Source organism: Nycticebus coucang, chromosome X (genome assembly GCF_027406575.1).
Source record: "Nycticebus coucang isolate mNycCou1 chromosome X, mNycCou1.pri, whole genome shotgun sequence".
Classification (NCBI taxonomy): Eukaryota; Metazoa; Chordata; class Mammalia; order Primates; family Lorisidae; genus Nycticebus; species Nycticebus coucang.
The window spans coordinates 53,763,831-53,791,310 of NC_069804.1; the positions used below are offsets into that span (position 1 = coordinate 53,763,831).

General features: G+C 43.6%; 1 protein-coding gene across 3 annotated transcripts; it reads right to left on the reverse strand.

Moving 5' to 3' along the window:
- Positions 1 to 927: 927 nt before the first annotated feature.
- Positions 928 to 11,016, reverse strand: UXT (ubiquitously expressed prefoldin like chaperone). 3 transcript variants are annotated; one of them, XR_008377681.1, is made up of 7 exons: positions 10,633 to 10,907; positions 9,626 to 9,707; positions 9,422 to 9,489; positions 9,022 to 9,129; positions 7,687 to 8,825; positions 1,198 to 1,261; positions 928 to 1,027 (listed from the first exon to the last, which is right to left on the reverse strand). XR_008377681.1 is itself a non-coding variant. In XM_053580688.1 (7 exons), exons 2-7 carry the CDS (start codon positions 10,728 to 10,730, stop codon positions 974 to 976), a joined length of 474 nt encoding a protein of 157 aa, XP_053436663.1. In that variant the 5' UTR covers positions 10,731 to 10,747; positions 10,919 to 11,016; the 3' UTR covers positions 928 to 973. The 3 variants fall into 3 exon arrangements, 2 of the variants coding, with proteins under 2 accessions (XP_053436663.1, XP_053436662.1); XM_053580688.1 differs by lacking the exon at positions 7,687 to 8,825 and adding an exon at positions 10,919 to 11,016 and having other exon boundaries at positions 10,633 to 10,747; XM_053580687.1 differs by lacking the exon at positions 7,687 to 8,825 and having other exon boundaries at positions 10,633 to 10,939.
- Between the last annotated feature and the right edge of the window lie 16,464 nt (positions 11,017 to 27,480).

Sequence of the window (27,480 nt, forward strand, 5' to 3'; positions counted from 1 at the left end):
AGCAGGACTTATATAGAAATGGGCGTAGCTGCAGGCAGGGAGGAGGGTCCCGTTAGACTCTGCGTAGGCGGCCGGCAACTCTATGGTGATTGGCTAGAAAAGACGAATTTAGAACACAGCGGAGGTAGAAGAGCAGGATGGTTGCCAGACATGCAAAGGAGCGCTGAGTGGCAGAAAATGCCTACAAGGGCAGGGTTGAGCTGCGGCCAGTTATGAAGGGGCGGAACCTGGCTCTGCGTTGATTGGACTCAGCTGGGCTCAACCTAGCTTAGGGGCAGGAACCATTAAGACACGGAGGTGAGGCCAAGGTTGGGCTGACGTGGGCGTGGGTGTATTTTAGGGTATCTGAGGCAAGATGGGGTAAGCCTACCGGGGTCCTCAAACTGCGGCCCGCGGGCCACATGAGGCGGTGTGATTGTATTTGTTCCCTTTTTGTTTTTTTACTTCAAAATAAGATATGTGCAGTGTGCATAGGAATTTGATCATAGTTTTTTTTTTTTTTTTTTAAACTATAGTCCGGCCCTCCAACGGTCTGAGGGACAATGAACTGGCCCCCTGTTTAAAGTTTGAGGACCCCTGCAGGCTTAGGGCCAGGAATGAAATGCTGATTGCCCTGGGAACAAACTTCCACCACGAAATGGTCCATTATGTATGGCAATTCAAAGGAAAAGAAATGGAAGCGTGAGGTGGGAGCCCATGTTGCCAATGTGACAGAAGAGAGGGCAGAGCATAAAGCTAACACCCAAAGGGCTGGAGGCAAGACTTCTGGGGTGCTTTCAAGGTTCCACACACACTAGATTTCTGGGTTTCCCAATAACTTTGTGCTCTAGAAACAGGGCTCCTGTACCAAAAAAACGACCAAACAAAAAAACCCAGGGTTCCTGGGTAACTGGCAGGAATTATGGGGGAAAAGAAGGGCCATGTGACTCAAAGGCATTAGGAGTCTTTAATGTCAGAGAATGGAGGAAAAAAGTCAATGGTGAGGCTTCTCTGGGAAATTCTGCAGGCCTTGTATTTCTCTAAGCCCCTGAAAAATAAGACAGAAGAGACTGAAGAAGGACTGGGCCCAGGCCAGGCCCCAGGCTTGCTCTGACCTCCCCTCCCCTTGGCTCCAACTTAGAGGGAAAGCTGATTCCCTTCTATTTTCAAGTCACCACCATAAACACAGAATCTGGGAGTAGGGTGAGCTGCTCTCACCTCTAGCAACATGTGGATATGAGCTTTGATATTCATGGAGTCCTTGGTGAGGCTGTCGCTGAGCCTGGAGAAAAGAAACACAGGAAAGGGCAAAGTGGGCCCCACACACAATTACGAGGACAACCCTTCCCCATCACTTCAAGAACTACCTACTTCAAGATGACCCCCACCCAGCCTGCTCCTGTGCAGAAATGCCTAGCCACCATCTGGACTACACTGATTCTAGGGAGATAGCAAAAACCAAAAAATCCAAGCCCCATGGAGCTGAAATTCTTCTTAAGAGAGACAAATGATGTAGTAAAAGATATGGTATGTTAGATGGTGGTAAGTACAGTCATCCCTTGGTATACACAGGGGATTGGTTCCAGGAACCCCATGTACACCAAAATCCATGCATACTCAAGTCCAGCAGTCAGCCCTCTATATATGAGGGTTTCATATCCTTGCATCCCACAAATACCATATTTTCTATCCAAGTTTGATTGAAAAAACACCATGTTTAAATGGACCCATGCAGTTCAAACCCATGTTCAAGGGTCAACTATAAAATTAAAAAAAAAAATGAGGAAATATAAAAAGTACGGGAATGTGGGCTACAATTTTTTTCTTTCAGAGACTATTACTCCGTCACCCTGGGTAGAGTGCTGGTAGCATTATCATAGCTCACAGCAACCCCAAACTCTTGGGCTTAAGCAATCCTCTTGCCCCAGCCTCCTGAGTAGCGGGGGACTACCCACAAGTGTCACTATGTTCTGCTAGTTTTTCTACTTTTTAGTAGGGATGGAGTCTTGCTCTTGCTCAGGCTGGTCTAAAAGTCCTGAGCTCAAGTGATCCACCTGCCTTGGCCTCCCAGAGAGTGTTAGGCGTACAGGCATTAGCAACCGTGCCTGGCCTGTGGGCTGCAATTTTAAACAGAGGACTCAGGGATGGCTTCACTGAGAAGCATTTGAGTACAGACTTAAAGAAAGTGAGTAGTGTGGCTATATGGAAGATGAGAATTCCACATACAAGGGGCAGCAAATGCAAAGGTGCTGAGGCAGGAGTGTGCCTGCCATGTTTGAGGCACAGTAAAGAGGCCAGTATAGCTGGAGAAGAATAAGCAAATGGGTACTGTAAGAAGTGAGGTCAGAAAGGTAAGAAGGAAGGTAGACGTGCAAAGCTTACAAAGCCACAATAAGGACCATGGCTTTGAGTCTAAGTGAGATAGAGGTACATTTTGAAGGTAGATCCAATGGGATTTACCAAAAGGTTGGATTTTAGGTATGAGAGAGAGGACTCAAGAAGATGCCACAAATGGAAAGCTGGAGTGGCCTGAATCCACTCTGGCCTGGCCTGTTACACAAAACAGTCAATTCCTTTTCTTAATTTTTTTTTTTAATTTTTTCTGGTAGAAAGGCAAAATGGGGTCATCTGGCCTGGGCCTAGTGGAATGGGTCCTCTTTTGGAGCTGAAAGCCTAGAAAGCCTAGGTGCATCAAGTCAATTCCTTTTGTCTAAGCCAGTTTGGATCAGGTCTCACTCAAAAGAATCCTAATTGATTGGAAATAAACATTTCTCCTATTAATCTGCCTTAAAAAAAAAAAAAAAAAAGAATCCTATTTGATACAAAGGGTCAAGGAAGGCTTCTTCCAAGAATGAGAAAGAACTGAAGAATGAGTTAAGTAGTAGGAGAGCCTTTTCCACAAAATGCCTTAGAGGTAAGAAAGAGCTGTTTGAGGAACAGTCAAGTCAGAGTATTAGAAATTAAATGAATGATGAAAGAATGTGGTGTAAGATAAGGTCCAAGACGTAGGAAGGGGCCAGATCATGTAGGGTCTTGATACCATGATAAGCAATGTGGATTTTATTATGGTAAGCCAATGATTTTCAACCAGAGTGCTATGAGAGGATCTTAGGTGTGCTGCAAATATTTTTAAAGATTGTGAAGGAAAAAAAAATGGAAACCTAATTAACACATGTATATGTAAAAATAAAAATTAAAAAAATGTATTTTTAAAGAACATTATTTTCAAAAGAAGTTCAAATCACAGTAAGTAAATTCTTTTTTTGTACTCTTTACCCATCTATATACTAACATTTCCCAGAATGATATTTTTATTTATTTATTTATTATTATTATTTTTGAGACAGAGCCTCAAGCTGTCACCCTGGGCACAGTGCCGTGGCATCACAGCTCACAGCAACCTCCAGCTCCCGAGCTCAAGCGATTCTCTTGCCTCCACCTCTACAGACGTCCGCCACAATGCCCAGCTATTTTTTGGTTGTAGCCATCATTGTTGTTTTGGTGGGCTGGGGCTGGATTCAAACCTGCCAGCTCAGGTGTATGTGGCTGGTGCCTTAGCTGCTTGAGCCACAGGCGCGGAGCCCAGAACTCTCTCTTGAACTCAACTTCAGAGTTTTAACTACATCTTTTTTTTTTGGAGACAAGAGTGTCAAGCTGTCGCCCTGGGTAGAGTGCCGTGGCATCACAGCTCACAGCAACCTCCAACTCCTGGGCTTAAGCGATTCTCCTGCCTCCGCCTCCCAAGTAGCTGGGACTACAGGCGCCTGCCACAACACCTGGCTACTTTTTGGTTGCAGCCATCACTGTTGTTTGGTGGGCCTGGGCTGGATTCGAACCTGCCAGCTCAGGCCTATGTGGCTGGCGCCTTAGCCACTTGAGCCACAGGTGCCAAGCCCACTTCAGTGTTTAATAAGCTCCTCATACTTAACAGATTCCAGACTAAACTCCTGATCTTCCCCACCAAATCTGTTCCTCTCCTATCCATCTCAGATAATGCCAACTCCATCCGTTGAGTTGCTCAGTGAAAAACCTGGACTCCTCTCTTTCTCTCATACTTCACATCCAATCAACCATTCTATTTAAAACCTTAACTACTCCATCCCAGGCAATGCTTCTGATCTCCATTACATGCTCTCTCTTCATAGCCCTGTCACACTACATCATTATTTATTGTCTCCCCTGACTAGAATGTCAGTTTTGTGAGGGCAGAGATTTTGGTTGTTTTATTCCCTGCTGTACTCCCAGGAACCAGAACGGTGTATAGCACACAGTAGGAATGAATAAGTGAACAACTACTTCACTCAAAAGAACCTGAAATCCTCAAAAGATGGTTGAGTCTATGTTTAGGGACAGAAAATAAATGAAGCACGGTGTTGTTACCAGAGGTCAAAAATACATTTAAGAATATTTAAGAACATTGTGCGATAATGCTGTAAGAACTGAAGAATGGAGAAGGGTACATGTGAAATTTACTAGGTGTAGAATATAAATGTCTTAACACAATAACTAAGAAAATGCTATGAGAGCTATGTTAACCAGTTTGATGAAAACATTTCAAATTGTATATAAAACCAGCACATTGTACCCCATGATTGCATTAATGTACACAGCTATGATTTAATTAAAAAAAAAAAAGAATCACAAAGAAATAAAAAAAAAATAACATGAAGAATGAACTTGATCAGCTACTATGGGAAAATTTATTCATTTTTATCTTTTTTTCTTTGAGATGGGGGTCTCTGTTGCCAAGCTGGAGTGCAGTGGCCTGACCATAGTTCAGTGTAACCTTGATTTCCTAGGCTCAGGTGATCCTCCTGCCTCAGCCTCCCGAGTGGCTGGGACTATATATAGGCATGTGCCACTATGCCTGGCTAATTTTAAAAATGTTTTTGTAGACATGTGGTCTCCCTGTTGCCCAGGCTGGTCTCAAACTCTTGGCCTCTTCCAAGGTGGAAGTGATCCTTCCACCGTGGCCTCCCAAAGTGCTGGGATTGCAGTGAACCACACTGTACCCAGCAAGGACAAATTGAACATCAAAAAAGAGAACAAAATTAGTTAAGGGTACAAATTTAGCTGTGAGTTCAATACTTAACAGAAAAGGAAAAAGACACAAAGTTCACCAAATGCTAGTTGTAATACAAAAAGGGGTTAACTGATTTAATGTGTAAGGCAGTATTACCAGTCATATGGTTAAGCTGTTTCTTTTATAATTACATGCTTCTTTATGAGATGTGGATGTATATTGCTTTCTATGTAATTAGAAAAGGATATACACAGAGAACCCCCTCAGCTCCCCAAATAAAGATATATACTAAGAACAGGAAGAAGGACAAGCAATCTTTTTTTTTTTTTTTTTTGAGACAGAGTCTCACTTGCTGCCAAGGCTAGAGTGCCATGGCATCAGCCTAGCTCACAACACCTCAAACTCATGTGGTCAAGTGATCCTCTTGCCTCACTCCCAAGTAACTGGGGCTACAGGGCATGGGACATGATGCCCAGCTAATTTTTCTATTTTTAGTAGAGATGGGGTTTTGTTCTTGCTCAGGCTGGTCTGAACACCTAATCTCAAGGGATCCTCCCAACTAGACCTCCCAAAGTGCTAGGATTATAGGCATAAGCCACCACACCTGACCATGACAGGCAGTTTCAATTACATAAAGTCTGTGTGGTGACTCATGTCTGTAATCCCAGTATTTTTGGAAGCCAAGGCAAGAGGATCACTCGAGGCTAGATCCTAACTGCTAGGAGTTCATGATCAACCTCAGCAAAATAGTGAAACCCCTGTCCCTACAAAAAATTAAGAAATTAGCTGGTGTGGTGGCCTGTAACTTGTAGTCCTGGCTACTTGGGAAGCTGAATTCAAGGTAAACTATGATCAGGCTACTGCACTCTAGTCTGGGTGACAGTGTAAGAACCTATCTCTAAAAAAAAAAAAAAAAATTACCAGAAAGTTAGTTTAAAATGTGTCCCAAGTAACTAAGTATTTTAATTAACTATTTTTTTAAAAGACTGAGTTGTACTTTGTTACCCTTTGTAGAGTACCGTGGCATTATCATAGCAACCTCAAATTCTTGGGCTCAAGAGATACTCCTGCTTCAGCCTCTCCAATAGCTGGAACTACAGGTGTGTAGTCTACCATGGTGTGTAGGATTACCACGCCTGGCTAATTTTTCTATTTTTAGTAGACAGGGTCTGGCTGTTGCTCAGGCTGGTCTCCCACTCCTGAGATCAAGTAATCTGCCTACTCTGACCACCCAGAGTGGTAGGATTACAGGTGTGAATCACTGTGCCTGGCTGGTAACCAAGTGTTTTAAAAAGAAGAGCTGAAGAGCCAAAGAGCCTGCTACATAGACTCTAGAAAGTCCCACTAACTACAAAACAATAATACAAGTCAACCACATTTTCATCACACTAATAGACCAGGTCAATATATCAAAAAGACCAGGCAAGCGCACAGGAACAGACAACTTGAAAACCTCATTTTGGGCAGGGCATGGTGGCACGTGCCTATAGTCCTGGCTATTCGGAAAACTGAGACAGGAGGATCACTTGAGTTCTGGGCTGTAGTGCACTATGCTGATTGTGTGTCCGCACTAAGTTCGGCATCAATATGGTGACCTCCTGGGAGCGGGGGGCCACCAAGTTGCCTAAGGAGGGGTGAACCGGCCCAGGTTTGAAATGGAGCAGGTCAAAGTTCCCATGCTGATCAGTAGTGGGATTGCGCCTGTGAATAGCCACTGCACTCCAGCCTGGGCAACATAGTGAGACCCCGTCTCTTTAAAAAAAAGAAAGAAAACTTCATTTTGGGGAAAGATATCAGTCTCGATAAGTTAAAATCTATTTGCAAGGCCCAGGAATACTGTGACATAAGAAAAGCTTTCTTCTAAGAACTAGACTTGGTCTAAAAGCCCACTAGTTCAGAATTATGTTGACCATGAAAGCTGGTCCTTTGATCAAACTATTTGATAATTGGTCCGTACACCAAGATTTAGAAATATCACCAGGTCTGAGGTTCTTTTGGATCTACTACTGAAACCCTGGACAGGTGTGAAGACAGAACAATTGCTGAAACATTAAGGGAGGCAACTCTAAAGGAAATGAAAGTAGGAATAAACATAACTAAGAAGGAAGTTTAGGTCAGTGATATTCACACTTGTGAGATGTTAATCTAAGTGTACTGCTCAGTGCCTCCACACTCATTCCTCTTGTGGCAGTTTCTCTAGCATGCCTGGCATACTATCCTCCTTGACAGGGAGGCTCCTACCCAGACAGCCCCAAGACTTGTTCACTTAATCAGATGGTTCAGGGTAGCACCTGTGGCTCAGTGGGTAGGGCACAGGCCCCATATACAGAGGGTGGCAGGTTTGAACCCGGCCAAACTGCAACAAAAAATAGCCCAGTGTTGTGGTGGGTGTATATAGTCCCAGCTACTCAGGAGGCTGAGGCAAGAGAATCGCCTAAGCCCAGGAATTGGAGGTTGCTGTGAGCTGTGATGCCACATCACTCCACCGAAAAAAAAAAAAAAAAATCAGATGGCTCAATTGTCCCTTCGCCTGGGAGGCCTTCCCTACCTACATTTCAACCCCTCATCTACACTCCCAATGGCCCTTCCCTGTACAAAACCTTCAACTCAACTGGAGCCCACTTTCCCCATCACCACCAACATAGATCTGCTTCAATCAGCATTGCAATTTTCTTCCAGTATACCTTTTCATATTCTTTCAATATGTAGAGAGTGTCTTGATAAAGCTTACATCCTAATTGGAAAAAACAATGAATATGACAATTATACAGTAAAATCAGGGGGTGATAAGTGCTAGAGGAAAAAGGAAAACTAGAAGAGGGGAAGGGAATCAAGAGTGCTGGGGGAGCAATTTTAAAGTGAGGTTACAGGCTCGGAGTCTGTAGCACAGTGGTTAATGCACCAGCCACATACAACAAGGCTGGTGGGTTCAAATCTAGCCCAGGCCAGCTAAATGACCATGACAACTGCAACAAAAAAATAGCCAGGCGTTATGGCAAGCGCCTGTACTCCAAGCTACTTGGGAGGCTGAGGCAAGAGAACTGCTTAAGCCCAAGAGTTTGAAGTTGCTGTGAGATGTGACGGCACGGCACTCTATTGAGAGTGACATAGTAAGACTCTGTCTCCAAAAATAAATAAACAATAAAGTGAGGTTACAGAAGGCCTTACTGAGGAAGTGACATTTAATCAGGATAATGAGTGAGGAGAAAGGAAGCCCCATGAGTACTAGAGAAAAGAGCACTGCAAGGAGAACAGCCACTGCAACTGCCCTGAGGTGGGACCATTCATGGGGTGTTGAAAGAAGCACCTGATGGCTCAGCACCTGTAGCTCAAGCCGCTAGGGCGCCAGCCACATACACCAGAGCTGGCGGTTTCAAATCCAGCCCGGGCCTGCCAAACAACAATGACAACTACAACCAAAAAATAGCCGGGCGTTGTGGTGGGCGCCTGTAGTCCCAGCTACTTGGGAGGCTGAGGCAAGAGAATCACTTGAGCCCAGGAGTTGGAGGTTGCTGTGAGTTGTGATGCCACAGTACTCTACCCAGGGCAACAGCTTGAGGCTCTGTCTCAAAAAAAAAAAAAGAATGTAAGAAAGAAGCACCTGCAGGTCACTGTGGTGAGAGCACAGTGAATTGACAGAAAAATCAGCAGGAGGTAAGGTCAGAAATAACTTATTTTATTGTTAGTGATTTACAGGCTGAGACTGCATTGATCTGGTCATAACTGTTTTTATATATAACAATATAGTCCCACTAGATTTGTATGCCTTCAAGGAGATCTTTTGTCTTGGCCACTGCTGCACATCCATCGATCACCACAGTGCCTGGCATATAAAAGGTGCCCCCAAAATGTTTGTGTGAATTAAAAATACAAGGACCATTTGGGTGCTTATTATGTGCTACGCTGGGGCTGAGGGGAGATGAGTCCTAAGTATTATCCCAGGCATCCATGGGGGAAGGGAGAAGAGTGTTGAAAATAATGATATTTTTAAGACAACTACCCTCATGGAATGGACTTACTCTGTGAGGAGAGAACTCTTACGATCAATGAACTTGAGGGCTTCTGCCAGTGTCAACTCCAGGAAAAAGCCATATCCCAGGGCCACATAGATTCGTGAAGTATCTGGGCTGAGGAAAGAGAGGTTAGAGGAAGTGGGGATAGTCCTTATCACTATTTAGCATACCATACAGTTTAAGATCTTATTTTATAGCCCCGCTTCCCCAAATTGAGACTCTGGGAGAGTAGGGATTTTGTCCTATTTCATTCACTGTCATATCCCAGCACCTAGCTCATAAATCCTACTGGTATCTAAAACCTAGCAGTGTCTGGTACACAGAAGATACTGAAAAAAAAAAATGGGTTGCCTGAAGGAAGGAGTGGCTGAACCCTGTGAGCTGAGAGAGGCGGGTAGACACTCACACCACTGTGTCAACGAAGAAGTTACAGCCCAAATCCACCTGCATATATAATTCCGAGTGTTTAGCTTCCTGTGGGGCCAGGGAAAAAGAGGGAGGGGTCAGTGGTCAACTTTTAGGTCAGGTGACAGGTTTTGGTCTGAGGTCTCTCTTCCCATCTCCCACCCTTGCCCACACTAAAAAGGGTACCCAACCCTGAAGTCTTTACCTGGAGTCGTTCAATGACATTTCTCAGTTGAAGGTATTTGGCCAGCTGCTCATATACCTGGTCTCGATGGTCCAGCACCTTTCTGATGGGACGAGAGTACAATGGTGACCAACAGGCAGCCCTATCCTTCCCTCATATCATGACCCTCTGAGACCCTCACGTCATCATGCCCTAGAGGCATTTCAGTATAGATGTTAAAATTTTGGACTCTGGATCAGACTGCCTGGGTTTGAATCCAGGCTCTATCCTTTACTAGCTGTGCAGTCAAGTAAGTAACCTGTTTAGAACTCAGTTTCCCCATATATGAATAGGAATGACAATATTACCTCATAGAGGCCTAAAGCACTTAGAATAATGCCTGCTAAATGGTAAGTTCTCTATGTAAGGGTTAGCTATTATTTATTACTGTTATTACACTCTACTCCCAATGCCTCCCTCCAATCAGGATGTTCATCCTCACCCTAGAAAAATCTTCTATCCCTTTTAGAATGCTCAGTCTTAGTTTTGAACACGTTAGATTCACAATGATAATAATTATAGTTCTTCATACTCATTTAGCCTCTAGTAGGTTTCAGGCATTCATGCTAAATTCTTCACATGCTAAATTGAACACGTTGAAAACTCAAAGCTATCACATGAGGAAGATTCCATGAACTTCCTAATTTCACAGATAAGGAGAGTTTATAAACCACAGAAAGGCAAGACAAGGTACAACGTGTTCACAAGGGTGGCAAAGTGGCCGGGCCGGGATTCGAATCCCGAAACCCTGGCTCTGAAAATCTAGCTCTCATCCGTTGAATAACATCGAGGCCACGCATGCACTATCATATCCTGTTACGAACGCCACGGTCTAGCAATATCGCACACCGGATGTCGCCCCCCTACTTCACGCTCCAACGCAGGGCCGGACACCTCACCCACCAATCCGAAGGTTTGGCCCTAACTCCGAACGCCCCATCCACCACACGGAATGTTCCAAACGTTCCGCCCCCTGCTCTGTCACTAACCTCAGGTCCTGCTGTAGCACGTCACTGATGAAAGTCTCGTAGCGCAGCACTTTCTCCCCCGTGGCCTCCACCGCCCGCCGTTTAGGGGGCGTCGCCATGATGAGTTACCTGGCGACTGGGGAGAGGGGAGACCACATTGACCACTTCAGTTTGGCCTCATGCACAGTTCATCTCCACTTTCTCAACGCTGGGAATAGGTTCGTCCGGCTCATGATGGGGGTTCCCCTTTCCGCCCGTCCCAACTCGGGGACCTGGCCACCCAGCAACACCCAAACGCAGCCCTTACCTTAGGGCCGCTGGCAAAAAGAACGGTGGGTATGAGCCGCAACTTCCGGGTGGCGCCGGTAAAATGACGCAGGCAAGCGTGCTGTCCAACCAAATAGCTAGATGGGGAGGGGCGGCACTGAATGAAAGAAGGCTGAACTGGAGAAGGAAGGGGCGGGGCGTTACGGAATCCTAGGTCTTCGCGGTTGACTGCGGAGCGTGGGAGCAGCGACCATCTGGCAATAAACAGGCAAATGGAGACTGCGAAAGCGGCGCGCAGAGCCTATGAGGACCGTGCGTGGCTAGTGCGGGTGGGGCTTCATGAGATTTGGGGGGTTCTGGGTAGGCTAGACCCACGGGTAAAGGCAGAATGGGAGCGACAGGTTTAGTATTTGAAAGCAGGGCCTTGGAACCAGACGGAGACTTTTTTTTTTTTTTTTCAGTTTTTGGCCGGGCTGGTTTGAACCCACCACCTCCGGTATATGGGGCCGGCTCCATACTCCTTTGAGTCACAGGCGCCACCCAAGACAGATTTTTTAAAATTCTTTTTTTGAAAACTTCTCCTTTTCTCACTTCCTTCCCTGCCTTGTGAGGTAGCGGGGCAATTCCTGGCAGGGCCAAGGGCCATTCTAGACAGGTGTCTTCTACCAGGACCCTGTCCCAGCCTCCCTAACCTTCAGGGCCTGGTCTCATATTGGCAGCTGTAATACAAAGGGAACTCACCCCAACTCCTCCCAGTCTGGTGCTGTGCTCTCAGTCCACCGCCAGCCAGGCCTAGCGCTGTCTCCAGGCTGGCTGCAGGCTCCTAACTCCCTGGCATCTGCCAGGGGCCATGGCCGGAGCCTCTGTGTGCAGGGGCCACCTGCCCTCCATCCTGCCAGGCGCTTTGCCCACCTGCCTCAATCTGGGCCTTGTGCCCATGACCGTGCCCGCCACCCTGTCTGACTCTAAATGTTTTCTGCCCTGAGGACAGAGGGGTCAGACTGTAAGAGGCCCAGTGTCCTCCCTGTCCCCTCTTCTCCCACCTCTGCCACAGGCCAGCCTACTTCTTCTCTACATCCATGACCATAACCCCAGCCATTTTGTGCCCTCAATGTGTAACTGGGACTACAGCAGACATTGACAACGTGCTATTGTCTAATCACATTTAGTAGTCAAAGATTGGCTGTCCTTTAGTAGGAAATAATTCCTGTTTTTATTTACAAGTGTAAATTTTTTATGAATTTATTTTTATGTACTTGAGTGTCTGAGTGAATTTATTTCCCACATAGATTTTCAAACCAGAGCATCTACCCTGGCAAGTCGGGGCCTAAGCCACGAGGAGAACCCAGACGCCAGGATCCCCCAGTTGCTGTTTCCAGCTGGAGAGCATGGAGAGCATCTGCCCCTACCAGGGAAGTCTTCCCAAATAACTTGTATAAAAGCGGATTTTTTTTTTTTTTTTTTTTGCAGTTTTTGGCCGGGGATGGGTTTGAACCCGCCACCTCTGGCATATGGGGCTGGCACCCTACTCCACTGAGCCACAGGTGCTGCCCCAAGCGGAATTTTTTTTAAGAGGCTGGGTCCCACTCTCTTGCTCAGGCCGGAGAGTAGTGGTGCAATCATACTAGCTCACTGTATCTTGTAACTCTGGGCTCAAGCAATCGATTTCCCTAAGCCTCTGGAGTGGCTAGGGGTACAAATAAACACCACCACGCCTGGCTTAATTTTTTATTTCTTGTAGAGAAAAATATAAGTGTGTTGTCCAGGCTGGTCTTGAACTCTAGCAGTTCTCCACCTTGGCCTCCAGAAGAGCCAGGATTACAGGCATGAGCCACTGCACCTGGCCCTGGCCCCTGAAAGCAAGTTTTTTTTTTTTTTTTTTTAAGTGCTCAAATCTGAAGCAATTTAAGCTTTTCTTTGCCATTAGAACAAGATGATTGTAAAGGGAACACTGATTTTTTTTGTAAAAACATAGTTTTATAAATCTCATGATACATATAGTGAAAATTACATTTATTTATTTATTTATTTTTTGAGACAGCCTCAAGCTGTGGCCCTGGGTAGAGTACTGTGTCATCACAGTTCACAGCAACCTCCAACTCCTGGGCTCAAGCAATTCTCCTGCCTCCGTCTCCCAAGTAGCTGGGACTATAGGCGCCTGCCACAATGTCCGCTATTTTTTTGGCTGCAGCCGTCATTGTTGTTTGGCAGGCCTGGGCTGGATTCGAACGTGCCAGCTCAGGTGTATGTGGGTGGGCGCCTTAGCCGCTTGAGCCACAGGCGCTGAGCCTAAAAGTACATTTATTATGATTGAAACAGACACTAGATAGTAAGATAAATTTTACCTAGTTAATCTATATGTATATCATTTTCCTGTGAAAAGAGATAAAACATGTTTATTTAATAGAGAGAACATAGTTCTGATCGGCTGGAGAGGGATTTTTGTAAGTCTATTAACATACATTTCAAGAAAAAAGTTTACTTTTTAAAAAATTTTACTTTTAAAAATATATTTCTGGCTCAGCGCCTGTAGCTCAGAGGCTAGAGTGCCAGGTTCGAACCCAGCTGTTGAACAACAATGACAATTACAACAAAAAATAGCCAGGCATTGTGGCAGATGCCTGTAGTCCCAGCTACTTGGGAGGCTGAGGCAAGAGAATTGCTTAAGCCCAAGAGTTTGAGGTTGCTGTGAGCTGTGACGCTACAGCACTCTACTGAGGGCGACATAGTGAGACTCGGTCTCAAAAAAAATATATATATATATGTATAGATATGTATGTCTGGCTGGGCATGGTGGCTCATGCCTGTAATCCTAGCTCTTTGGGAAGCTGAGGCAGGTAGATCACCTGAGCTCAGGAGTTTGAGACCAGCCTGAGCAAGAGCAAGACCCCTGTCTCTACTAAAAAAAAGATAGAAAAATTAGCTGGGCTTTGTACCAGGCCTCTGTAGTCCCAGCCAGTCTGGAGAATGACACAAGAGGATCTCTTGAGCCCAAGAGTTTGAGGTTGCTGTGAGCTGTGATGATGCTACAGCATTCTAACCTGGGCAACTGAGTGAGAGTTTGTCTCAAAAAAAAAAAAAAAAAAAAGAAAACAACAAAAACTACATCTATCTATCTATCTATCTATCTATCTATCTATATATCTAACTTTATATTTCAAACCTTTGGAAAAGTCGACAGTGAACACCCAAACAGCTTACACTTAGATTCACAAATTATTAATATTTGACCACATTTGCTTTTTCTCTTTCCAGTTAGTTGTTGACATGGCTTCATAGCATTCCATCCTTTGGATGGCCTCAGAGTTTTGAGCCATTGCTGTTATTATGTTTGAATATGTCCATTTTTTTTCATTGTTATTATCCAGGAAGGGATAACAGTCTTTGATTTCAAATTTTTGTGTACAACCATGGTTATTTCCTTGTCATGAACTCCTAGAAGTGGAATGTATGGATCTAAGGGAAATCACTGCATTGTAAGTCAAGTATTAAGTGAGAATTATACATACAGGGTGGCCATAAAGTTCACATGCAATTTAAAATAGACAACTATTTTAAATTTACACAAACTTTATGGCCACCCTGTATACTCTCAATAACAAACCTCCTTATTCATGTTTTCTTTTTTTTTTTAAGTTTTTTTTTTTTTTATTGTTGGGGACCTTCATGTTTTCTTATGGCCTGTGTGCCATAAGAGAAAGTATGGAAGACAGTGGAAGTTATGTGAAATTCATATATCAGTGTCCAGTAATAAAGTTTTATTGAAATTCAACTATGTGTTCATTTACTCATTTATGTGTATTATTGTAACTGTTTTAATGCCATAATGGCAGAGTTGAGTAGTTGCCAAAGAGACCATATGGCCTGGAAATCTGAAGTATTTGCTGTCTGGCCTTTTACAGAAAAGATTTGCAAACTCCACCTTTACACAATTACCAGTCACCAATTCGAATGTTGGGGCTATAACCATGTGGGTCTCCCTAGCTTCCACTGGTAAACTCTTACCTGGTGTATGGGTAGGCATTTTCAGGCTGGTGCTTCTGGGAGATACGAGAGACATGGTCAGCCTGTCTCCAGCTCCAGCCTGAGTTACAAAGTGGACTCTGTCTCTTGTATCTCCACTTGTGTCTTCTCTCCCTCCCATCCAACCTCCTCCCCCCTTACCCCCCTTAGCACTGACTTACAGATCTCTGTCTTTGCCTTTTTCCAAAGAGGAACAAGAAATGATTGAGACCTAGGTTATTGCCCTGATAGCTGATGACATAGAACATATTGTCATGTGCTTGTCATCTGTATGTCTTTTCTGATGAAATGTCTCCTCGCATTCTTTCCTCATTTTCCTAGTGGATTGTTTTCTTTTTTTAAGTATTGTGTTTTGAGAGTTCCTTGCATACTTTAGATATGAGTTCTTTGACAGGTAGGTGGTTTGCTAATCAGTTTTCCTAGTCTGTAGCTTATCTTTTTGTCCTCTTAACGGGATCTTTTTTAGAGCAAATATATATATATTTTTTTTTTTGTAGAGACAGAGTCTCACTTTATCACCCTTGGTAGAGTGCCGTGGCGTCACACAGCTCACAGAGCAAATATTTTTAACTTTGAAATCTAATTTATTGATTTAAAATTGTTTTCGAATCATGCTCTTGGTGTCATGTGTAAGAACTCTTTTTAAAAAAATTATTATCAGCCTTTATTACTTACATACTTTCCCAATTTTGCTTCCAGACCGAATTCTTTTTTTTTTTTTTTTTTTGTCTTTTCAGTTTTTGGCCAGGGCCAGGTTTGAACCCGCCACCTCCAGTATATGGGGCCAGTGCCCTACTCCTTTGAGCCACAGGTGCTGCCCATGTCTAAGAACTCTTCACAAGCCCTAGCTCTCAAAGAACTTTCTCCTATATATTTTTTAATTTTTAAAGTTTTATAATTGTATGTTTTACATTTAAATCTATAATCTATTTTTAAAACAGCTTAATTGAGGTATATTTTGTGTATCATAAGATTCAAACATTCAAAGTATACAATTCAGTGGTTTTTCATATATGCACAGGATTGTGTGCACAGCATCACAATTTAATTTTAGAGCATTTCATCACTCCAAATAGAACTCCATGCCCACTCCTCAATCTACTCCCCCCATCCTTAAGCAGCCACAAATTTACTTTTCATCTGTGTAGAGTTGTATATTTTGGACATTTTACATAAATGGAATCATGCACAATGTGGCCTTTTGTGTCTGGCTTCTTTTACTCAGCATAATGTTTTCAAGGCTAGTTTATCCACATCACAACATACATTAGTACTTTATTCCTTTTTATGGTTGAATAATACTCTATTGTGTATATATACCACACTTATCTATTTTTAACCAATTTGAGTAGAATGTAAAAGTCCTTACCTCTTTTTAAGTCCCTTTGCCCCCTTTTATAATATTAAATCTTAAATATTTTCTCTATATACATTAAAAAGCACATCAGTGTTATAATTTTTGCTTCAACTGTCAAGTACCATTTAGAAAACTGAAAAAGTAAAATCTATGTTACTTCTATTTTCACTCCTTCTGTTGTTCTGTCTTCCTTTCTGATGTAGGATTCCTTCATGTATAACTGCCTTTCTTTTTTAGACAGAATCTCACTATGTCGCCCTCAGTAGAGTGCCGTAGCATCACAGCTCACAGCTATACCTCCAACTCATGGGCTTAAGCGATTCTCTTACCTCAGCCTCCCAAGCAGCTTGGACTACAGGCGCCTGCCAGAATGCCTGGCTATATATATATATATTTTTTGTAGTTGTCATTGTTGTTTAGCAGGCCTGGGCTGGGTTTGAACCCACCAGCCCCGGTGTATGTGGCCAGCGCCCTAACCACTGAATGGGTATGGGTGCAGAGCCAAGATTAAGTAACTTATTGTTCTGTCTTCATGTTCACTCATTCTTTCATGTTTCCTCTCCATTCTGCTTTTGAACTTATCCATTGAGTTTTGGAATTTGGTTATTGTAGTTTTCAGTTGTAGAATTTCCATTTGGAAATTTTAGGAGGGCAGAGCCCTCATGAACTAATCACCTCACAAAGGCCATACCTCTTAATTGTGTTGCATTAGGGATTAGGTTCCAACATGTGAATTTTGGGGGACACATTTAGACGAAGGCAGGCCCTCTGGATTCTCCTGAACATGCATGCAGGTTAGCTTGTGTGTACAGTCCTCCAGACCACTAGTGATAAGTAGGATCTCATTAAGGCCTTTTTTGGTCTGTGTCATTCCCTAGATCTCCATGTTAAATTTATTACTGACTTTCTCGTTTATTGCTTACTGAAAATGTTGCAGGAAGATGAGGCCCAATGGGAAGCAAGAGCACCCAAACACCATGTTTATAAGAGGAAGGGCTTTATTTCAGCCAGTGGAGCAAACTGCATAGAAGAATCCAAAATGGCCATGCTCCCCAACTGGCTTGTTCGTTCCCTTTTTATTTACAGTCAGAAAGTTCCAACCCATGGGTATGTTTCCCATTGGTCAGTTTGAATCAAGCGGGAGAAGCTGTTCCAGCCCCCACAGAACTACAAGATTTCGCAGAGGTGGAAATTTCCAGGTCCGAGGAAGTTAAGTCTATGAATTCCTAAGAGCTGAGTCACCATGGAGAGGACCCTGCAGGTGTATCCTTGGGGTCTCCTTGAGAAGACCTCTGTTCTAGACTCTACCCTTCCTGGGTATTCTCTCTCATTCCCCCCCTTTGAGATTTCATATGTATTTTAATTGGGGTCTCAATATCAGTTTGCTTCCGCAGGAATCAATATTAATTTGTAAGACTGACTCCAGGGGATACCCTGACTCTATCAAGCAATCTGTCTTCACTACTTTTTTTGAGCACAAAATTCTCAGGGCTTTCATTTGGCTTTTGCATGACCTCAGCTACCCTGCATAGGTTTGTAACTTTCTGGCTCCCTAACACTGGCAGGGATGCAGTCAAGGTTGGGTTCAGCATAAGAGAATGAAACTATTTAGCAGTCACTTACAAGTATCTGCAAGTTATGGATTTCAAGGCTAAGGTTCACACAATGAGAACATTAGTATTCTTATTTATAGATTTAGCATAATTCTTTATTTTTATTTTTATTTATTTCTTTTTTTGTAGAGACAGAGTCTCACTTTACTGCCCTTGGTAGAGTGCCATGGCGTCACACGGCTCACGGCAACCTCCAGCTCTTGGGCTTGTGTGATTCTCTTGCCTCAGCCTCCCGAGTAGCTGGGACTACAGGTGCCCGCCACAACGCCCGGCTATTTTTTTGTTGCAGTTTGGCCGGGGCTGGGTTTGAACCCGCCACCCTTGGCATATGGGGCCGGCGCCCTACTCACTGAGCCACAGGCGCTGCCCAATTTAGCATAATTCTTAAGGTAATACCTAGTATTAAGAGTCCCTACAGAACTGATCCAAAGTTCTGGGCAATTCAAGTGAATATTCCTGAACATCTGTTTGGTGTGGGGCTACTTATGAGGCCATGTTACAATCACACCATTTAATGGAAAATTCTCATTCAGGTTCCAATTTTTCCTGAGGTATCTATATAGACACAGCAGATAATGTTTAATACTGCACAAATTTTTCCAGTGTAGCTAACAGGTGACATTTGTTGAGCCTTAAGGCTTCAGAGCAAATATAACTACTGTATATAATTCTATATTCTTTGGGCAGTCTCTTAGTCCCATTTAACAGATCAGTTTAGTAAAACAGTTATGTCTCATTTTATGAACTGGCATTGCAGACAAGGCTGGAATCTAATACAGGTGGGCCATAGTCCCCTCCCCCCCTTTTGAACCATTTCTCTTTAATTTCTCATTTTACTAAAAACAAATTATAACAGAACTAATTCAATTGCCAAAATAAACTGTACTTTCAGTATACTGGGTCTGATTATTTGCATAAAGTGCAGCAAAAATAATTATTAGCCATCCAGGCTATTCTTTAAAATTGGCTTTGCTGGAACCTTTCATAAGGAAGCTCAGATTAGACTTGAAGCCTTTCCACAAGGCAAGGTTCCATCTGTGCCATTAGATACCTGTATCCATTGGGTAAATTCCTCTTCTCTTGAGGTTCCCCAAGCACACTGTGGTTCCTGGATCTGTCAGCAAGTGACCTTCTTTACACACCACAGGAAATGTTATTGGTTGAGGTATTCGGCCGGTCTCTCCATTGGGATTTTTTATTGGCCTTATAAAGTCAACCTTAACTCCTTAACACATTCTGGACACCTTTGAAAATGCTATTCCAATCAAAGCCTTAGTAAAATAACCAGTGTCTTCATCATTCCTATAAAACAAAACAGGTTTTTTTTTTTTGAGACATTGTCACTATGTGGCCCTTCATAGGGTGTCATGGCATCACAGCTCATAGCAACCTCAAACTCTCAGGCTTAGGGGAGTCTCTTGCCTCAGCCTCCCAAGGAACTGGGACTATAGGCACCCACCACAACGCCTGGCTATTTTTTTGGTTGCAGTTCTCATTGTTGTTTAGCAGGCCCAGGCCAAGCTTGAACCTGCCAGCCTCGGTATATGTGGCTGGCGCCCTACTCACTGAGCTACAGGTGCCAAGCCACAAAACAGATTCTTATTGAAATTATGCAAATAACTATTGTCATGAATTAAGAATATTTACAAATGGCTTTCAAATTCCAGAGAAATCAAGGAGAGAGAAAAAAATAAATGTTTCAAATTCTGCCTATAAGTACATACATTGCTGAAAGCTACAAATAGCTAAAGAGACAGAAATTGGTTTTATTGACTTCTGGAAAATAGAACACAGAAAGAATCAGCAATGTTTCAAACAAAAAGCCATTTCAAATCAGCCCAGTTCCATGTAACTGATTTCTGTTCTGTTTGAAGTTAGGTTAGCAATACTCATGAACATGTTAGGTTTCTAATTAAAGTCCTAGAAGTTTGCTTTTAGTCTGATGGTATTTAATTTCCAAAGACATTAGATATTTGAATTCAAGAGAATTCGCCAGCCTTTCCTAATATTTCTCTTGAAGGACAAACTTTGGACTCAGCCAGTTGCAGAGAACACTTTCTGAGATGAATTAAAATTATTACTGACAGGTGTGGCACCTGTAGGACAGTGGTTATGGCACCAGCCACATACACCAAGGCTGGCAGGTTTGAACCAGGCCCTGGCCAGCTAAACAACAATGACAACTGCAACAAAAAATAGTCTGTAGTCCCAGCTACTTGGGAGGCTGAGGCAAGAGAATCACCTAAGCCCAGGAGATTGAGGTTGCCGTTAGCTGTGATGCCAAAGCACTCTACTGAGGGTGACATAGTGAAACTGTGTCTCCAGAAAAAAAAAAAAAAGTATTGCTGACAATATACAATAAGACCAATCAATATTTTATAATATTGCAACATACCTATATAAATATGATTCACAGAAAATTAACCACCACTTCATATTTGACAGTATTTCCTATACATTTGTCTTTCTCAGACTCTCAGTGGTCTTGATATTTCTTTTCTTTTTTTTCTAGAGACAGAGTGTCACTTTGTCACCCTCAGTAGAGTGCTGTGGCATCACAGCTCACAGCAACCTCAAGCTCTTAGGCTTAGGCGATTCTCTTGCCTCAGCTTCCTGAGTAGCTGGAACTACAGCTGGCCACCACAACACCCAGCTATTTTTTTGTTGCAGTTTGGCCAGGGCCGGGTCAAACCCACCAACCCGGTATATGGGGCTGGCGCCCTACTCACTGAGCCACAGGTGCCACCTATCTTGATATTTCAAAAAGACTAAATTTAGAGTTTTGATTTTGGAAGATTTGTCAAATATCAAAGGCTTAAAACATTTGTTCAAACGAGATTACAAGCCAAAAGTTTCTAAAGGCAATACTGGATAGTCAACTGGATCACATGCAAATTCCTTCACAAATTTCCTTTTATGAACCTTCTTCAATCCTGCACAATTTACAAACATTTTAAACCTTCTGTATTGCCCTGCCTATCACTTTCTTAAATAACCATTCTTTTTCAGGACAAAATGTACCACACAAGATCCTTTTCTTACACAATGCCATTTCCTTTCTGCCTATTTTCTCTTACTCTGAAAAAACCACTTTTCACAAAACAGGATCACAGTTTACTATGAAGTTAATTATTCACTTGGCTTCACTGATAAGTAGAAGGTTTAAAAGGGAAGAATCTTATTCTTTGACAAAGACTCAGTTTCCCAAACAATTTAAACAACAAAATTATTGCATTGTACAAATGAGAGACATCTTATGGAATATAACATTGATTCAGGATTTTCCCACTCAGGACTAGACAGGGACCCCCCATTTTTTAGGTTCAGGTGAGCTCAGAAATCAGACTCCCATCTCCAGGCACAAACAGGCTGCACCCTACAAGCCTGCAGGCCACATCCTCTAAACTCCAGCAAGGCCATGAACAAAGCAGCTCCACACGGAGTAGGGAGCACACACCCTAATCTTCTCCCTACAACAAAAACTGCAAAAACCTAGCAACCTTGTCCCAGGGGAGAGACTGCATTAATTCATTTGTTAAAACACTCATTCGGCTTGTAAAGGTGCTTTTCCACCTAACAAGTCCTAGCCAAAGTTTCTCTCAGGGCCAATATTTACCCCCAGACAGAGGACCCAGGCAAGAGACCTCTGACTTGGGCCTCCTCCCCCTGGAGCTCTCCACTCCCTCTGGATGCCCCTCCATCCAACAAAATCCCATTTTATCACTGATCTGTGGCCCATGGGCTCAATTTTCTCTCTTTTTTTTTTTTTTTGGCCAGGGCTGGGTTTGAACCTGCCACCTCCGGCATTGGGCTCAATTCTTGAATCCCCAAGACCAAGGACTCACTGGAGAAAGAAATTATGGTAACAAAATCACAACACAGGCATCCTTTCTTTTCTTTTCCTTTTTTTTTTTCTTTTTTGACTATGTCACCCTTGGAAGAGTGCTGTGGCGTCACAGCTCACAGCAACCTCAAACTCTTGGGCTTAAGCAATTCTCTTGCCTCAGCCTCCCAAGTAGCTGGGACTACAGGCGTCAGCCACAATGCCCAGCTATTTTTTTTTGTTGTTGCAGTTGTCGTTTAGCTGGCCCAGGCTGGGTTCAAACCTACCAGCCTTGGTGTATGTGGCTGGCACTGTAACCACTGTGCTATGGGCACTGAGCCCAGGCATCCTTTCTGATGTCTTTTCATTGTCCCCCTAAGTCTCACATGGCCACATGGCAACAAAAATGGCCACCAAGGACTAGACCTGTGTCTGAGACAGAAAGCAGAAAACCCAGAATGTTCACTCTCTCTGAATAGCAAGGGGGAAAAGTTGGAGCAGGGAAGAAGGGGCCATGTAGTCTAGACTGTGCCCTACAGCTGCTGGTCTAAGTATGGAGAACGTGTCCTTAGGCCTCACAGTATTCAGAGGCTTAAAATCAAGCACATAAGCTTGCAGTCAAATCTAGCAAACTTAGAAATATTACAGAGGTGGCAGTTTTATAATCTTCCAGCATTTGAATTTTAACAGGTTTAAAACTAATTTTATCTTAAGGAATACTACAATCACTTGAACAATAAGGCATTTGGGCTATTTCTGTTCACACAAAGATCTCAATCTTCCCAGAGACATAGCACAAAGTCTCCTGTAAACCTTTTTTTAACAGTGCTTCAGCACAGTTCCCAACAGGGTGGGCTTCCCCATGTTTCCCATTTCCTTCTCTCAGACAAACCACAAACACATTACAGATAGGATAAAAAACAGGGATACAAACAGGGGCCAGTCACAGTCATTTTGCCCTGTGAAGGCGGGGGACACAAAACCTCACCTATTGTTACCCTTCTCAGTCAGTCTTCAAGCCCTCACATGCACACAATTCCAACCATTTCCTAACCTGGGCAGCCTCAATATCCTACTTGAACTGCCCTTAGCTATAGGAGGTGAATCAACACTTCCCTAGGCCCTGTGAGGGGAAGTCAGAACCCCACTCTTGGTGTTTGTCTCAGTCACACCGCACCCACACTCTCTGGTACACCTCTTACCAGGCCTGCTGGTGATCTAATACCCAAGGGTTGATCAGACCCCAGCTTCCACTCAAATAGTGGGAACCCCAGATCCACCCTACCTTGCCTTAGATGTCTCCCAGTGCAAGTGCCAGTTCCTGCATGCCAGTTCCTCCCAGTGTTTGACTCCTTGAAGACCCACCGAGGGGGTCCTCCTCTGCCCAGTAGAGGCTTCCACACAGGGATGCAAAACCCATCCCTGGTGCGCTCAGTGGTTCATGTCGCCCAGACTGATCAGGGCCCCCACGTGAGTGTCCAGAGGGTTGGCAGCAACTACCAGGTGTATCTGGGCCTGTTCTCTCCTCAGGTGACTCAGTTACCAGTCAGGGAACCAAAAGTGTTGCAGGAAGATGAGGCCCAATGAAAAGAAAGAGCACCCAAACACCAAGTTTATAAGAGGAAGAGCTTTATTTCAGCCAGCGGAGCAAATGGCATATACAAATTCAAAATGGCCACGCTCCCTAACTGGCTTGATCTTTCCCTTTTTATTTCCAGTCAGAAAGTTCCAACCCATGGGTGCCTTTCTCTAACCTGGGAAGCCTCAATTTCAAGAGGGAAAAGCTGTTCCAGCCCCCACAGAACTACAAAATTTCGCAGAAGCAGAAATTTCCAGGTCCCAGGAAGTTAAGTATACTAATTCCTAAGAGCTGAGTCACCATGGAGAGGACTCCTTGGGGTCTCCTTGAGAAGACCTCTGTTCTCCTAGACCTCACTCTTCCTGAGTATCCTCTCTTACAATCAGTATCAAGACCCCAGGCTGTCTACGATGTTGCGCTTTCCTGGTTGTTAGCCACTGAGATCACTGTTGTTTCAGGGGTCCTCAAACTACGGCCCGCGGGCCACATGGGGCAGTGTGATTGTATTTGTTCCCATTTTGTTTTTTTACTTCAAAATGTTCAGTGTACATAGGAATTGGTTCATAGTTTTTTTTTTTTTTTGTAGAGACAGAGTCTCACTTTATGGCCCTCAGTAGAGTGCCGTGGCCTCACACAGCTCACAGCAATCTCCAACTCCTGGGCTTAAGTGATTCTCTTGCCTCAGCCTCCCAAGTAGCTGGGACTACAGGCACCCGCCACAACGCCCAGCTATTTTTTGGTTGCAGTTTGGCTGGGGCCGGGTTTGAACCCACCACCCTCGGTATATGGGGCCAGCGCCTTACTGACTGAGCCACAGGTGCCGCCCAGTTCATAGTTTTTTTTTAAACTATAGTATGGCCCTCCAACGGTCTGAGGTACAGTGAACTGGCCTCCTGTTTAAAAAGTTTGAGGATCCCTGTAACCTGGGCATAGAAGTTTCCTCACTCTGCTCTAAATATAGTTAGTGCCCTCCTGCAGCATAGCTGTTTGCTGGTCCTTTGGGCCTGTCCTTTCCTGGTGGAACTTCTGTACCTCAAAGCTGGAGGGGATAGTAACAACTCCAGGTTAAAATACTATAGACTCCTACTGTTCTTGCTGGAATTCAGTAGATTTTCTTGAATAAGCATTTCTCAATTCGTTATGTGACTTTGTTCAATTTCCAGAGTCTTTAACAAAATATTTCACCTTTTTAAAAAATGTATACAAATTTATGGGGTACATGTGAAATTTTGTTACATGTCTATAATGTGTAGTAATTGAGTCAGGGTATTTAGGGTGTCCATCAGCTCAATACAATTTCCACAGTCTTTTTTTTTTTAATTTTAAAGAATAGTACTTGATTGAATAAGTTTTATTCACAGAAAAATAAGCTTTAATTTACAATGAATGATCATATAGCAGAAAGCAATTTTCTTAGTTTTCCATATTGATGGAAAAGTTCCTACTAAATGAAAAAAGCCATAAAATTATATTCACAAATATAGTACTCTGTCTCAAAACATTTCGTGATTATTCACAATACTAATACAATAACATAATATTCTGTCAGATGAAAGTAAAATAAAGTGCAAAATCTAACAGACATTACATTAAAGCCTCTGTTATATCAAATAAAAACACAAATTTGGTACTAAGTATAGATAAAATGGGAAAATATATAGTAATTTAAAATGTTACATTAATGCTACATAATAATAGGAAATGCCAAAAATCTATATTCATATCTGCAAACTCTAGACTTCAAAATACAATCTTACCACCCAAACGTTAATGTCATATTGTCCAATCTGAAGGTAACAGTTGCCCCTTAGTATCTGTGTAGAACTGTGTCCAGGACTCCCTAGCAATATACTAAAGTCCTGGGATTTTTAGAGATTTTTAGAGATGGGATCTCACTCTTGCTCAGGCTGGTCTTGAACCCATGGGATCAAGCAATCCACCCGCCTCGGCCCCCCAAAGTGCCAAGGATCACAGGCATGAGCCACCACGCCAGGCCATCCTGTATACTTTAAATCATGGTTAGTTTATAATATCTAATAACAATGTAAATGCTATGTAGACAGTTATACCATATTACTTTTTAATTTTTATTATTCTTTATTGTTGTATCTTTTTTTAATTACTTTTTCCCAAACATTTTCAATCCTTGGTTCGTTGGATTCTCAGACGCAAAATTTGAAGAGCTGGCTGTATATGTAGTTAAGATTGTCCTATTATATTAGTTATAAAGTCTCATTTAATATGTAGTGAAAGTTATGGCATAGTGGAAAGAATAGTTGAAAAATAAACATGAGGGGAGCAAGATGGCGGCCAAGTAACAGCTTCCCTGCAACTGGTCACAGTGAGTCTGGGGAGATAAGACTCCAGGCATCTCTGGCTGGTGGGATATGCCTATAATCATCCCTTTGAGAATACAGGGAGTCAGCAAGGGACTTCTGGACCCCAAGAGGAGGACAAAAACAGTGGAAACCTGTCAAGTGGTTGGGTGTGTTTGATTGACCTAATCCCGCTGGCAACTGTAAGTACAAGCAGCAGTGAGACTGCAAACCGGAATGGCCTTACCTGTGAACTGTTTCAGTGTTTTTGGACTTGGCACTCAGTTGAACTGCCTTGGGGAGAGCTTGAGCAGGAGTGCGGAGAATTTGGGGCATTGTTTAGGACCCCAGACTGAGCCACCGAGCTGGGCTGCAGGGAACCATTGTGAGAGAACTGCCCCGGCAAGCTCCGCCCTCAGGGTCTCAGAGCAAGGATTGGGCGGGAGCTAGTAACCTAGTGACTGAGCAGCCTAAAGGCAGGGACTGAGCTGCCTTACAGCCTTAACCCTTAGGGGCAGAGTGACACTGGTTTTGGCACACTGGAGCCTCCGGCTGTTGCCATGGGTAGAGTGCCGCGGCGTCACAGCTCATAGCAACCTCAAACTCCTGGTCTTGGGGCCACCCAGACCTCCATAAGAGCTGTGCCACAACCCCCGACCTATGACCTGCGCCCGCTGGGCTTCCACATGTCCTGAACAAAAACTGTGGGAGCTGCTCAACCCCGCGTCCTCCCTCCTGTATCCTTCCTGCCTCCACACCGGTCCATTCATCTGGCCAGGGATGTTGGTAGCTGTGTGCCCTCTGGAGCCCTCCCTGCCTATGCAAAGAGCCCCTCTCCTGGCCAGGGACAGCTGGAGGGTTGGGAGCTCTGTGCCAAAGTCACTGACTGCCAGGCACTCCCAGAACCGTGCACACCACCTCCTAGCCTGTTGCTGGATCGGGTGTGTCAAATGCCAGAGCTGCTTCCACAACCAGAACTCTCTAGCTGGGTCAGCCCCAGAGGAACTACACAGGGTCACTCTCTACAAAGATCCAGCAACAATAGAGTGATCCCGCTGGGGTCTAATCTTGGAGAGATACCTCCCTAACTCTGAGGACGGCCAGACACAATGGTGAAAAACAATCATGAGGTGAAATCAACAGAAAAACTCTGGCAATATGAATAATCAGAGTAGATCAACTCCCCCAAGGATCAATGGGACAGACACAGCACAAGATCCCATGCACAGACAAATACCTGAGATGTCAGAAATCGAATTCAGAATCTGGATAGCAAATAAGATCAAATTAGAATTCCAAGCAGTAACCCAAAAGATACCTCAAGAATTCAACGAATTCAAAGACCGAATGACCAAATATTTTGACACATTGAGACAAGAAGTTGCAGCCCTCTACTGAGAAACACAGTAGAATCCCTCAGTAACAGAATGGACCAAGCAGAAGAAAGGATTTCTGACATTGAAGACAAAGCTTTTGAACGCTCCCAAACTCTCAAAGAGGAAGAGAAATAGAGGGCAAAAACAGATCACTCTCTCAGAGAGCTTTGGGACAATTCGAAGAAAATCAATACTCGTCTTACAGGGATCCCCAAAAGCGACGAAGTGGCTTCACAAGGCACAGAGTCTCTTCTCCATGAGATTATGAAGGAGAACTTTCCAGACATGCGAAGAGATTCTGAAATTCAGATAGCAGACAGTTTCAGAACTCCAGCACAACTCAGCCCAAATAAGACATCCCCCAGACACATCATAATCAATTTCACCAAATTTAATATGAAGGAGAAAATTCTGAAAGCTGCCAGATGAAAGAAAACCATTAACTACAAGGGAAAGAATATTAGAATAACTGCAGATGTCTCTGCTGAAATCTTTAAAGCTAGAAGAGGATGGTCA